Below are 13,609 nucleotides of genomic sequence, written 5' to 3' on the forward strand. Positions count from 1 at the left end.
GGAAGGCTGGAGAACAGCTCCAGGAAAAATTAATGGTAAACTGTTCAATGGACAAGTGCAAACCACCTCTGACTGGTGAACAAAGTGAGAGCTTGGGAGTTTAAACTCACCCAGGACCAAAATTAATGATTCCAGCAGAGCCAGGCAGAGGGAAATTCTCAGAAAACCAGCCTGGGACAGCCCTAGACCCAAGTAGCTGTAGCCAATTTTCTTGTTCATCTCCTACAGAACTGCCTTTCCAGCTGTCTGTCAGGAGGCTGATTCAGGAACCATGCAAGCTTTGGCATGTGATTCAGCAGAGCCTGGGCTCCACTCTGATATCTGCACTCACTTCACAGGGAGTGTCCCAAAAACAACAGAGAAACAAGAGCTGCAAGGGCCAAAGGAGGGGAGTAATGCATGAGGTCAGACTCAGTACATCCACAGAAAACAACCAGAGAATATGAAACAAAATTAGCCTGTAAGAAACAAAGCAACATGCAATTTATGGCAGTTTGTACCATGGAGCCTGATGGATTGTTCTGACAGGGAAACATCTTGTGTGGGAATTAAGCAGGGAATATTTTTTTCTGTTAGTGACTAGAGCCTGCTCTTGTAGGAAACTGATCCTATTGCAACCAGTCTGATCTGATAATGCTTTAAAAAGTCTGAAGAATGGGGTTTTATCTTTGATTAACTGCAATGCTAACTACTACCTTTGGATATCTCTTACAGCAAGAGGTCACAACAAACAACAGATGACAACTTAGGGAAAGGACAAATTTACTTCTAATATTTTTCTTCCCAGTCACTCCACAATCATTCATATCAGTTATGAGCCTGTATTTGACTACATCCAGACATTCCTCAGGAAACCTTGTCTTGAAATTCTGGCCAGACTGTTAATGTTACACTAAAATTAAAATGGAAATAAGAAAGGACATCAGGGCAACCAGTGGATAGTTAATGCAGAGAAATAGTTGACTTTTTCAAAAAGGGTAACTTTGAATAAATGTCAGACCACCAACATGTACTGTGCTAGAAGCAGAGCCTTTTCTTTTTGGCAGAAGTCCTTTCTTTTCCTATTTGTCAGTCTTCTAATTACTGGTATACATGATTTCCAATTACAGCTGCAAAACTATACAAGTACATTTTTGAATCCTTGCTGGCAGGAATATCCAGACTATGCATGTTGGAGCCAAGACACAGTAGGGATTTTATTCCCTATCTTGTTTACTTCAACTTCATATAAAAATCAAGATTTCTATTTACCACAGAAAAACTATTCCCACATATTACTGTAGTGATAAGCAGGAAAGAGCTGATGGACATAAAGCAGAAAGGGATATCTAACAACATTTGCTGCCATTTGATCTTCCACTGACTACAGCATCTCCATGATTTTGCCTCAACAGCAGCAGTTCAAGCATGATGGTGAGATAAATCTGCTTAAAGTTTCTTACTGCCTCAGTTTTCACTCTCATCACTCCTTGGAAAAAAGTTTCCAGCCAAGATGCAACTGAGAACTCTAAGCAACAGCAAATCCATCTTTATGCATAACAAATCTCTCTCTCCAAATCCTACATGTAAGAGTCAATTTCTTAATATTTTAACTTACACTCAAAGGATTTACAAGAGTTATTTCCTTGACCTCTGCAAACCACAAAAAAATCTCAAACTAGTTTCACAGACAGTTTAAATGCCAGAGGATCTGCATTGCTGGTGATGAAAAGATGCATCTCTTACTGTGTGCTATTCTCCCTCTTAAAAAGAGAAAGGCTTTTTATAAATGTCACACATCCCAGATATCTATCCAAAGAGCTTTTAAACCTGTATGATCTTCTGATGGAGCATAAGCATATAATAAAAATCTACCCATCTTGTACTTCAGGTGGTCATTTCAAACATTTGATCACCCATAAAATACTCCCATTTCTTCATCTGTAAAACCACCTGCTCAGTAAAAACAGGTGTTAATGCTATGGACTTCAAAGTCCCTAGAAATTCCAAACGTATCTTTTGGGTTAGTATTTGTTTTTCTTAACTTTTTTTTTTTCCCCTCAGGAGAACACCATGACAAAGCAGACAAAGGAGAGAGGTGGCTGAGTCCTCATGGAGTGAATGCTGAGCACAATACCAGGATGGAGCCTCCCACAAACAGGTGACAGCCACAGACTTGCCCCAACAGGCTCTTCTCCACTTCTCAGGTTTCAAACATGTTATTGCTGCATTCTTCCCAACAATTATTTTTTATGGGAGATAGGTGTAAGTTCTACCCCAGTCTTCTAGTCAGTTGCAAACTTCTCACTGATAGGAAAGCTTAAGTTAATTAAAAGGCTTAAAGGAATTAAAAATGAAACATCAGAATACTGCAAAAAAATATATCACCACTTAATCCATTTTTCATTGTGATTTCAGTCCAGGAGAAACAAAAAGTAACTGAAGGAATTTCACACTGCTGCAGAGTGCACAGCCACATTCCCCTGGCACCACAGCCCAGCTGCCAGTGGGGCTGTGACACTGCAGGAACTTCTGCTTCAGTCTGAACACTTTGGGGCAGGGATCATGATTTGTTTTATATCTCCTGTGAGTGATTCTGGCAGGTAGGACCAGCACAATGCAAAGGTTTAAAAGGTGGACAGAAGCAATGGGGGCCACAAAACAAAAACAGAGTACTATGTTTTCCCTAAAGGGGTCTGCTCTCAGAGAACAAGATGTGTTCTGCAGTACAGACATGCAGTTGAATTCTTAATACAGTTAGCTAACAGAAATTGTACTCATCCAGGTAAGCTGGTCTTCTGCTAAAAGCTGCTATTTGTTCTGTGAACCTCCAAGACATGAAAAAGCTACTTATTTTGTCTGTTCCATGTTACTGGAATCCCTGCAGTGGCTATTTGTCACAAAGGCTGCTGGTGGTGGCAAGAAACTTTATGCTCATATAAATGCCTCTACTGAAGTGTAATTTTAAAGAATTGTGATCAGTCTGCTAAAGTTTATTTAGTAATATTTAGTACAAGAAACACACTAGAGAATATTTAACTAAATCAGCAAGGTAGATGCTAAAGATGCTTTGTCAGGATATACAGATCCTAATCAGCAACAGTGTACTCACAAAAGCAATTTATAAAGATAAGCCATAATTTTATAAGCACCTGAGAGATTTCACAAATCCCTTTGTGGCAATAAGGAAGCTTTAATTGGTTATTTTTTCAAATTACTTGTTACAACCTGCTCTTATTATTCACCCTCTTTACATCCTCTTAACATTCCTCCCCTTCCTATTGATGTTCAAATTGACTGAAGGATGGTTTCCAAACCACTGCTGGGAAGTTAATGCCTTGTGATTATGCTGCCATGGCAACTGAACTTCTGTTAGGGCTCTGTCAACTTCAGATACTTATAAATCAAGTCCTTTCCAACTACAGATACCCCTCCTGCCAAATTCAATCTTTTGATGGGGGGAACCACTAAGATTCTGTTAGAAAGAGTTTTACATCAAGTAATTGATATAATTTTTCTGCAGGTATATTTGTTCTAGATTTTTTATCTTGTGCCTGGTGTGGTGTTCTCAGTATTACAGCAGAGTATTTATTTTTCATCAGGGAAGGGTAGTCTCAATAAAGTTAAATCTATGTTGCTACTCAGCTACATAGGCAACCTGTTTGAATCATTTATCCATATTTTGAGTTACTATTAAATTTTTCATTTCCCTGCTTTTATCCAAACAAGCCACACATTAGGAAAAAAAAAATCAGCATTCCACATTAACTGATAAAACATATTTCTTAGCAAAAACACAGGGAAACCAGAAACAAACGCTAAACTTATTTCTGTGCAAAAAAAATCTCCAAAGCGATTGAAAGAGCCAAGAAACACTATCAAGAACTGTTTAAGGTAGAGAATGGCATTGTTCCACACACAGCTATCAGTTGCAGTCAGAAACAGCCCAAGCTCTGTGCCATTCTCCTCTCTTCCTGGCAGTTTAAAAACAAGTGTAGCTGCACTCTCTTTATGCAAACCACACAATTATACACAGCCTTCAAAACAAAACTCCTTCTGGTGCACGGAACAAAAGTGCAAGTTCCCATTCTGATCCCCCTGGCCAGCCCTGCAGCCCCATCCCAAAGCTGCCCCCCTGTCCTCCCAGCACAGCTCAGCTCTGCTCTCACAGCCAGGGCTTTGTTACCTGCTCACAGGGGTTTTTCACTCCAGCTCCATTTCCTCCTCACTCCTCTGGGGCTCGGGCAGGAGCAGAGCAGTGCCTGGTTCTGCTGAGCCTGGAGCTGCACCCAGCCCGGAGCTGCACTCCTCCTCCTCCTCTTCCTCCTCCTCCTGCTGCTGCTGCACACACCCACCAAAGCCAGCACATCACCCTCCCTGCACATCAAACCCACCGGGCTGCTGCTCAGCCATCCCACTCTGGGAAAGCAAAAGGGAAAGGAAAAAAAGGAAAAGGGGAAAAAGGAAAAGGAAAAGGGAAAGGAAAAGGAAAAGGAAAAGGAAACGCACACCAGGCCAGGCAGGGGCAGGACCATTCCTCACCACTCCTGTGTGTCACTGTTTGATGGCCACACAATTCACAACATTTTTCCCTTGGGGAGAGGCATCTGCTGACTATGAACTCAGCACTCTCCTCCTCTGGAAGTTATTAAATATTACTTCCAAGCTTCTGAAGAGTTTATACAGAATTTATGCAGCCTCCTGGGTGTTGGTCTAGTTCTGTTACAAACATGGGGTTTCACTGAGATTGTATTCCAGCCCGATTCAGACTGATGCAGCCCAAGTGCTGGGGCCACTCCCCATTGTACCTGTATCCCTTGATCCTGTTTGCACACTTTGGAGTGAGATCGTGCTGCAGGCACACTCTAGGAGTGCTGGATGAGTTTTCAATGGCCTCTCAGCTCTGACCCTATCTGATCTCTCCCAGGTATTTTCCACAATCAAAAAGATCCTGTGCACACCTGACTAAGAGGGCAAATGACCACAGCATGTGCTTCTGCTTTTGTCAGCATTTACCTGGGATGTTCAAGCAACATGGTCACATTTTCTCCTTATTCTAAAGGCAGTAAAATGAAACACAAACAAAGCAAATCACAGAACTAACAAATCATACACTGAACTCTACTGCTGCCTCTCATATGCTGTGTGGCCTTTTCCCCTGGATTATTTTGGTGTGTGTGGATTACAGCGGTGATTGAGAGATACTGGTTGAGAGCAAAGTCTCTCCCAAGCCTGTAAAACAACTAATGCTAGGAAAACAGATTGGTAGTGCATTCTTCAGGGGTATTATTTTTCCACAGCTTCAATACATCACCAAACCTGTTTGGATCCATCCTATCATCAGTCTCTGTTTGGTTCATCAATTGCTTCATTTACAGAAGTGTTTGAACTTTTACTTCACATCAACCTGTATTACCAGTACAGGTTGCATCATTAAAATCCAGTAAATTAAATATTAAATGATACTTCCTGCATTATTGTTATGAAAATAGCCTTGCTAAATACTTTCTTTGGCAGAAGAATATATGCTACTTTTTCATTTAACGTTTCTGAAAAGCATTGAAGTAAATCTCTGTTTAAGAGATTCTCTAGATTCTCTTTAAGAAATTCTCATGGCTCCTCAATCTAGAAAGTGTTTTAAGAACACAGGACCAGGTACATGACTGTACTGAAGTACCTGATAAATTGTCCATGGATCTCTGCAGAGAAGGGTGATGTTTTCACATGAGCTACGAGCCTAAGTCTCCTTAGAATAGATTATTTAAACATGCAGTCTGCTGGGTGTCTCTGAAAGTCAATTAGGTGAAGCATCTGAATGCTAAAACTCACATGAGCAGAGCTGCTGACATGGGTGAGTGTTTGCAGGAGGCAACACTTCAACAGCACAGACAGGCATTGTTCAAGTAATTCATTTACAGTTTGTATGGGAACCAGCAAGGTTGGTCTGTGATTGTATTTATTTGTTTATTTATTTAGTATTTAGTAGACTCATGCATGCCTAAAGAATCAGCAGAAACTTCTATGAATCCCTCACAGCACAGGTCTCTAAATCTAGCTCTGAAAACAACAACTGAAGAAACTTACAGGCTCTTTTGGGTCACATTCTTTGCCTCTTAAATACAGATACAATTTTCTTAGAGAAATGTAGCAGCTTTCACTGTTTGTTTGTTTTTCCCCTCGCATAATTATTGTTATTTCCTTCTAACTTCAGAAGTCAAGGTGTGTCAGAATTGACATCTTTCAGAATTAGTTACAGCACAGATGAGACATCTTAAAATTTTGGCAATTTAAGTAACAGTATTTACAAGCACTAAACTTCATTCATGTTAAGTACCACACCTTAAATTACTACTCCTCTTTAAAATCAGGAGCAGCTCAGCATAAATTACAGTATCACAAACATATTTAGAACTTGACCTGACCTTGCAGTCTGAAATCAAGGGAACCTTCTGGTGGCCTGGACTCTTTTCAGGTCCATCTGTGAAAATGGCACAGTGCCACTGCTTACAAGGTGGGGTGCAAGATTCAACAGTGCACAGGAAGCAAACCCAGGGCAGGCAGCAACCCTGGAGCAGGAACTAGAGCTATGCACAGCCAGGAGAAATCACACCATAGCCTCTTTTTCTTTTCTTTCTTTTTTTTTTTTTTTTTTTTTTTTTGCCAATTAATATTAAGCAAAAAGCATTATAAAAATAAATGTGTGGAGTAGCAAGTAGCAAGATGGTTAAGGGACTTGAGAGCAGATATATACATCTCTAGATCATGAGATCAAATCCTGCTCATATCAGCTACAGCTGGAAAAGGTGAAAATTTTAAAAATCTTGATCTTATTCTCAGTCTTTTCATACAATTTCATGCAAAATATGCACCTTTTTCTGCCCTCATGTCTTCTTTTGCAGAGCTAAGAGAATATGGCTTAGAAGTGTTGTAAGACGTTTTAGACAAGCAAAGATGGAATATATGGGTGATCCATCATTCTCTGAAGTCAGCTGGAAGCTTCTCAATGATTTCAGATATTTTGAATTAAGCCCTGGGGTAGCAGTTATGCTGTGTATGAAAAACACATTAGCCAAAAATCATTTAGGTCGGCATCTTTCAAATGGTAAAGTTTACTCAGATTTGTGGAGTTGCACAGAAATTTGCAGGTTTAGGATTAGACAGGCATCTTTCAAGAGGCAAGCCCTGAAGCTCTGAAAACCATTGCTCAGTGAGAAGTCTGTGTAGAACTCCTCACTCTCACTATGCTGTTACTGCCTGCTAAAAACGATTTTTATCAGAGTTAATGGGAAAAGAGGAATTTTTCATAACCAAAGGTTCCTTCCTGCTAGAGAAATCCAAGGAAGAGCACTGATCTCTGTTGCCTTGACAACATTTCCTGAAACATTCAAGCATTAAAGTATTCATTATGCTCAAGAAAGTTGAAATATCTATTTCATATTGGACATTTACCACATTTATTGTGTTGGCATGCACTCCTCTATCATATGTGAGTATTTGTCACAGAAAGCAATGTGCCAAATAATACATCAGAAATATCTGAGCTGGCTTAAATGCACATGGTATTTTTTTCTGCATATTTCCATGGCTACTGAAAGTTGCTACATCTATGACTTAGGGAAAAAAGAGCATTCTACCATGATTTGTGAATATTAGCAAAATAAGTCCTGTCTTTCTCCTAATGCATTTCCTAACTGAGCAAAGGGATCATCTCTACAGAGTGGCTGGAGGGAGTTTGTCCTTGAATCTCAGTCTGAACCCAAACTTTGGCTTTTCTGATGGGTTTTGTTGAGGGTGCTCCAGGGCACAGCAGAGCTGCTGCTGAGATGAAGACCCTTGGTTCCACATGAGGAGTGGATTCTCTCTTGCTGGCTGTTCATTGTAGAGGACTGAAAAATCTGACTTTCTCAGAGGTGCTAAAGCCATAATGAGGGACAAAACAAGCAGGAGTTGCAAGTCTGAAATGTTGCAAAGAACCTCCATTTCTCTTCAAATAAAAATAAATAAATAAGCGAAATAGGTTTTTACAGGTAAAATAGGCAGTACCAGCCTCTCTGAACCCAAAGCTAACTTTCATGCTTTCATCTCCCTTCAGTGTTTCTACAGACTGCCCTAGATGTAATAAGAATAAGCAGAAAATAAAGCAGCACCAAAAGGGTTTGCTGCTAATCACTTCTGATCCATTAGAGGGAAGTGTTTGTACACAATGTACATATAATTCCTTCAACCACTTCTAGTAATTTCTTTGGATGAAGATGATGAGATAGCAGACTCTGCTTCTCACATAATGAGTTATTTTATTGAAAAATAAAATGAAATGTACTGATCATTATGTTTACTATAGGATCATTTTTATTAATAAAGGCAAAATACAAAGTGTTTTGGGTTTTTTTCTGACTGCATGTTAGTAGGCATAATTTGGTCTGGGAGACATAAGCTCTACCTAGACAATTCCTGTAATGGTGCTACTTCACACCAAAATTATGGTTTCCTTCTCAAGGGGGAAACAGCAGAACAAGAGACAACCCACATGATATAAATCATCAAAAATACCCACATTTCCCAAAGAAACATTGCCAAAGAAAACAAAGAGGGAACACAGTAATACTCCTGTAAGGATCTAAAGCTTCATCTAAATTAAAACTTCAGATGAACTGAAAGGTTGTGGGTGATTTCCAGCAGAGGATAAGGAGATTGTTAATTGTCCTGCCTCAAACAGCTCTGCAGCCCTTTGTGAGCTGTGCCTTCCTGTGCTGTGAATTATCTCCTGAGGCTGCTTCCGATCTCATCTCCCTCATTAGCAGAGGATTTGTGTCATGCTCTGACCCCATCCTTTACATGACCTCTGCTGCCCAAGGGGACACACACACGTGCTGACACATGACTTTCCCATGCTAGCTTTTGACTTATTAGTTCCCTGAGTCATATTTCGAGGCAGTATTTAGTGCTGCCCCTTTGGAACTGTGCATGTCTGACAGGGAGGAGCCACAAAACAAACCCACAGTTGTAATAAACTGCTCTGGTTGTTGAACAGTAGCTGCTCACCTGTATCTTCCAAACTTTTCCAGCAGCACTTAAAAGACACAGAATGTCTGAATATCTGTCCTGCAGCTGCATTCCCAGATGATGCTTGGAGAACTTTAAGCATGGATTATCCAAGCTGCTAATACACACTGCAATTCAGTTAAGCCAGTGCCTAAATGGCATCCCTGCCTAAACAATGCTAATTTTTTTGGTGATGTTTTTTTATTATTTGGCCAGCCTACACCTCACAAACAGCAGTCAGAACAACACAACTTCTACAGGCCATTGAGGAGTTTGGTCTCACTTATGTGCCAAGAATCACTGCTGCCCTCTGCTGCAGTATTTTGGGTTGTGTCTCTGATAAACAGGGAGATCACAAATATTCAAGTAAAATTTATAGACTTAACCAGAACTCAGCATGCTTAATGTTTCCGTTAATGACAAGATGATTCAAAAATTCTGTTTCTAATTCATCAGAAAAGTCTCATGCTGCAAGGGCCAGGTTAAATAGAAAAAAGTTTATCTTTTTTATCTGATTTTGACTCTTAGAAAAGGGACACCCTTCTAAGAGTTTGGACATGCTTCCTTTCTGCAGCAAATGCTCTCTCATCTTCTAATAATAGATAGCCACAAAATAATAAGAACTATGAAACTCACCTTGGAGCCAAAATGAGCACCAAGGTTCTGGGATACATCCCTGGCTGTTAGCTTAAATTATGATGGACAGCCAAGTTTTAGGTCAATTGAACTAATCTTTCCTTAGTCTCAGTTTATCCAGTTCTGATGGAATGCAGCTCATGACAGTCAGGTTTCTTCCTCACTGATGCCAGGAAGAGCAACATGAGTGCAACCTTGCTATAGTCACAGCTACTTCACAAAATGCTCCAGACAGAAATAGTTTATTTCTTCCCAGCCCTCCACAGACTCCAATAACCCTCTCTTTTGTCATTTTCATCTGAATAGGTTGCATTGCTTATTGGTGTGTGCAACTGTCATGTACAGCTAAAACAATTTTAGACTTATTTTATGTTTCCCAATCTCACAAATCCAATTACTTCTCTCCTGCACAGCATTGGAACTGCAGTATCTCCAATACACAATGCTAAATTGTAAAAACTCATCAGTAGACAGGAATAGATAAGCAGATGGTGGCAGGGCAGAAGAAGAAAGCCAGAGACACAGCCTTCCTACTCAGGGGAAAACCCAGGCTGCTCTCAGCAATTATCTGTGCAGGTCTCCAAAGGAATCAGACACACATTTCAAAGGAGGCAGGCTCAGAGTGTGGCTGATGAAAGAACTGTGCATCCTTCCAAATGCTATGGTGTCCACAGGAGCTCTGAGTTCCTCATGGTGACTGGTTCATATTCTGGATGCTGAGCCAGAGAAAACTCCACAACTAAACCATAATACCAACTTATGTCAAACCTGAAATGTCCTACAATAGGGCTGACACAGTCCTACATGTGTAATAGATGGGACACAAAGAAGGGAACCTGTAACACTCTCTCACTTGCAACTTCCAGCTGCTTTTATTTTTTGTGACACTTTCAGGTTTATTCTCAGTTATTTGCTCAAAAATACACACTCCAGCTCCTGACCTGAGCTCAGGGCTTAGGTTCTTTCTACTGAGCAGAGTTTCCTAGAGGGATAAGAGTTAAGTTTTGCTTCTCATATCTCAATGGCAAGGAAGGTCCTCTGTGTTTTGGCCCTTAAACAATTCAGTCATGGCACAGAGGAATCCAAGCATAGTTCAAGGATTCCAGCTCACCAGAGCCATGAGAGATGGAGGTTGGTGCTGACATCTCTAAAAAGATTTGACTGGTCTCAATGAGAACACTGAGGACTCCAAATAAGAGTCAGCATTGAGGACTCCAAATAAGAGTCAGCAAAGGAGATTACTCAGATGGTTTCTGCCTTCTCATTTCTGAACACATATTTTACCTCTCCAGCACATTTCTCCCTCTCACCTTCTCAGCATCATTCAGATCACGTGTAAATCTCACGTGGTAAGTTCTGACAAACTTATGGCTGCCAAAAGTGATTCCAGTAATTACATTACTTCTGTAAATATATTAAATCTGACAGAATAAGCAGTGCAATGTGCTTAGCAGATCACCATGAAGAGAGAAAAACAGAAACCTCATACCCATAGAAACTAGTGCAATTAATTCTGTATCACACACTTTTCCTGATTGCAAAACTAAAACACTGAAAATAATTCTGAAAATCAGCAACTTTGTTCAAGAATCAGCAGGAAGCCTTTCTATGAGAATTTCTGTATTCTCTGCAGTTAGGTGAGGACATAATGGGTGGCTCAATTCTTCATAAACTCTAGTTCACAAAACACCTACCTCTAGGACTTTCCCAGTAATGAACTGGTGACATGCTTCACACTTGACTCCAAAAAGAACTTGGTAGTCCTTTTCACAGTAAGGAGCACCATCTCTGAAAAAGAAAATTCACAAATTACAAACAACTTCTTATTAAACAGGTTACAGCATAACTTTCTATCTTCATTTGTCTTCAGCTTGGAACTCCTACACACAGACTCAGGTAAATGGGGAGAGTTCAAGGCAAACACTTTGTAGTACAAGAAACAAAAATAACATTCTCACTAATGCCTCTTAGAATTATTCCTTAAATTTCCATCCAGAGAAGGCATCCAGGACAAACTACTGAAGCAATCCTCCTTCTTTAGAGCAGACTCTCTACACCTACAGGTGGTGCAGCTCCAGGGAATCAGTGTAGCTGTCTCTGGGGTGGAGAGGAAATAGTCTAGCACAAGCAGACAGTTTTTGTTCACTTCAGAAAAAAAAAAAAAGGCTGCAAGGCTATAAGCAGTGACTTTTCAGTGTAAGGCATGTAGTATTTTGTGTGAACAAGGAACATACAGTAAAAGTGGAAACACTAGTCAGTCTAGGAGCATTTCTTAGGCACCAGATTGTTTTTGAGAAATTACAGATGCTACTTCTTATAAACATTACACACACACAAATGACAGGTTTGTGAAATGTACATTGTTTCATTATTTTTTCTCTGTGCTATATGCCTGAAGGGAGAAAAAGAAACTGTATCTTCATTTCTGCTCTTTTATAATTTCCCTATTCTCTTCCTCTACACCTTCCACGCAAAACCCTCTTCCTTAGTTTCTTATATGGAGATGAGAAATACAATGTCAGGTCAATCACACCATCACATTTACTCTATTATCTAGCAAAGGTAACAAAGAGAAAATTAGTATTTTTTTTCTTCAAAAATCACATGTTAGAAAGCAAAATGACACAATGCTTTATCTGGCTACTACAGAAAACACATGCAACAATCCACCGAATTCTCTATGGGAATGTGGAATGATACCTCTTTCAGACTTGTATTAAATGTAAACTGGCATTATTAAACATGAGCTTTCAGTTGCACTTTGCAATTCACTTTCCCAGCTCAGCTCTCACTGGGAACAAAGACTTTGGTGTGTACAAAAAGGTGGTCAAAGCAGAACTTCCAGATGTGAATTTTGCTGCAAGCCCTTCTCTGCCAGCAGTCAGAACTGTGCCAGTTCAGCAGAGCAGCAGACAGAGGTTACTCACTTGCTGATGTATTCCCCAGTCAGGACCTTCCCACAGGCCTTGCACTTGAAGCAGCCCAGGTGCCACTGCTTGTCCAGGGCTAGCAGTGCTTGTCCATTTTTGATGTCTCTTCCACAGCCAGCACAATCTGCAAACAAGCAAACAGATGCATTTGTTGTCAGCTGCTTGGTTCGTTAACCTTAATTAACTGCCCGCCTGTCACAGCATTTGGCAGCCAAAGGGATGAACTGCACAGAATGCAAAGGCGCATCTTTCTTTCCTTAAACCCTTCCTATCTTCCTTTCCTTAAAGCCTCCCCAGGTCCTGCACAAAGACTCAATCTTTCTCCTTACAGACATTCTCAGTAGAAGAGGGAAAGTAATTCTGTTTTTCGTGCTGTTTATGACTCAAAGACCACCTGGAAAGCTCTGTACAAACTCCAGATTCTGTCAGGAACAAGCTACCAAAAAGTCTTCACTGTTCCTGTCTTCCACAGCAACCAGCGTGTCTGGTTTTGCTTTAGCAAGACTGAGAGCTTGCACGGAGCTGAGAGCAGGGCCAGGACTGTTCCTGTCCCCGTTGGGTGGCAGCAGAGCCCCGCGTGTGGCACAGGGAGCAGGGACAGCGGCGCACCTTGCTGAGGGCCAGCCCTGGCACACACCTGCCTGCAGGGACACACCTGGCTCCAGGGACAGCCCAGGGCACACACCTTGCTCCAGGGACAGCGCCCAGGGCACACACCTGGCTCCAGGGACAGCCCAGGGCAGGCCTGACAGCCCTGTGAGGGCTGCAGTGAGGGTGTTGCTATCCCCCCACAGCTATGGGAAGCTGAAGTTCTCCCGGTTTCTAATCAGCAAAAGGACTCTGGCACAGGAGTTTTGGTACTTTCTTGGTGGTCACTTTTCACTGCAATCAGTCCTGATGGCAGAAAGGGAAGCAGAAGCCAGGAGCACTCTGTCCCAAGGGGTGCCACAGTAGCTCATGTTACATCAGAGATCTCCAGCTCAGCCCCAAGCTTCCATTCCTCTCCTTTCAAACATAAAATA

The 13,609-nt window shown here is 41.1% G+C and overlaps 1 protein-coding gene across 3 annotated transcripts in view; it reads right to left on the reverse strand.

Annotated features, from left to right (window-relative positions):
* The window catches only part of ABLIM1 (actin binding LIM protein 1), a 188,987-nt gene that overhangs the window by 58,593 nt on the left and 116,785 nt on the right, over nt 1-13,609 (reverse strand). For all 3 annotated transcript variants that reach the window (XM_058028980.1, XM_058028979.1, XM_058028978.1), the window contains exons 5-6: nt 12,585-12,711; nt 11,352-11,445 (exon numbers count right to left, since the gene is read on the reverse strand). In XM_058028980.1, the coding sequence (XP_057884963.1) occupies nt 11,352-11,445; nt 12,585-12,711 (221 nt within the window). The remainder of the gene's footprint in view (nt 1-11,351; nt 11,446-12,584; nt 12,712-13,609) is intronic.

The sequence above is a fragment of the Melospiza georgiana genome, chromosome 8 (assembly GCF_028018845.1).
Source record: "Melospiza georgiana isolate bMelGeo1 chromosome 8, bMelGeo1.pri, whole genome shotgun sequence".
NCBI lineage: Eukaryota > Metazoa > Chordata > Aves > Passeriformes > Passerellidae > Melospiza > Melospiza georgiana.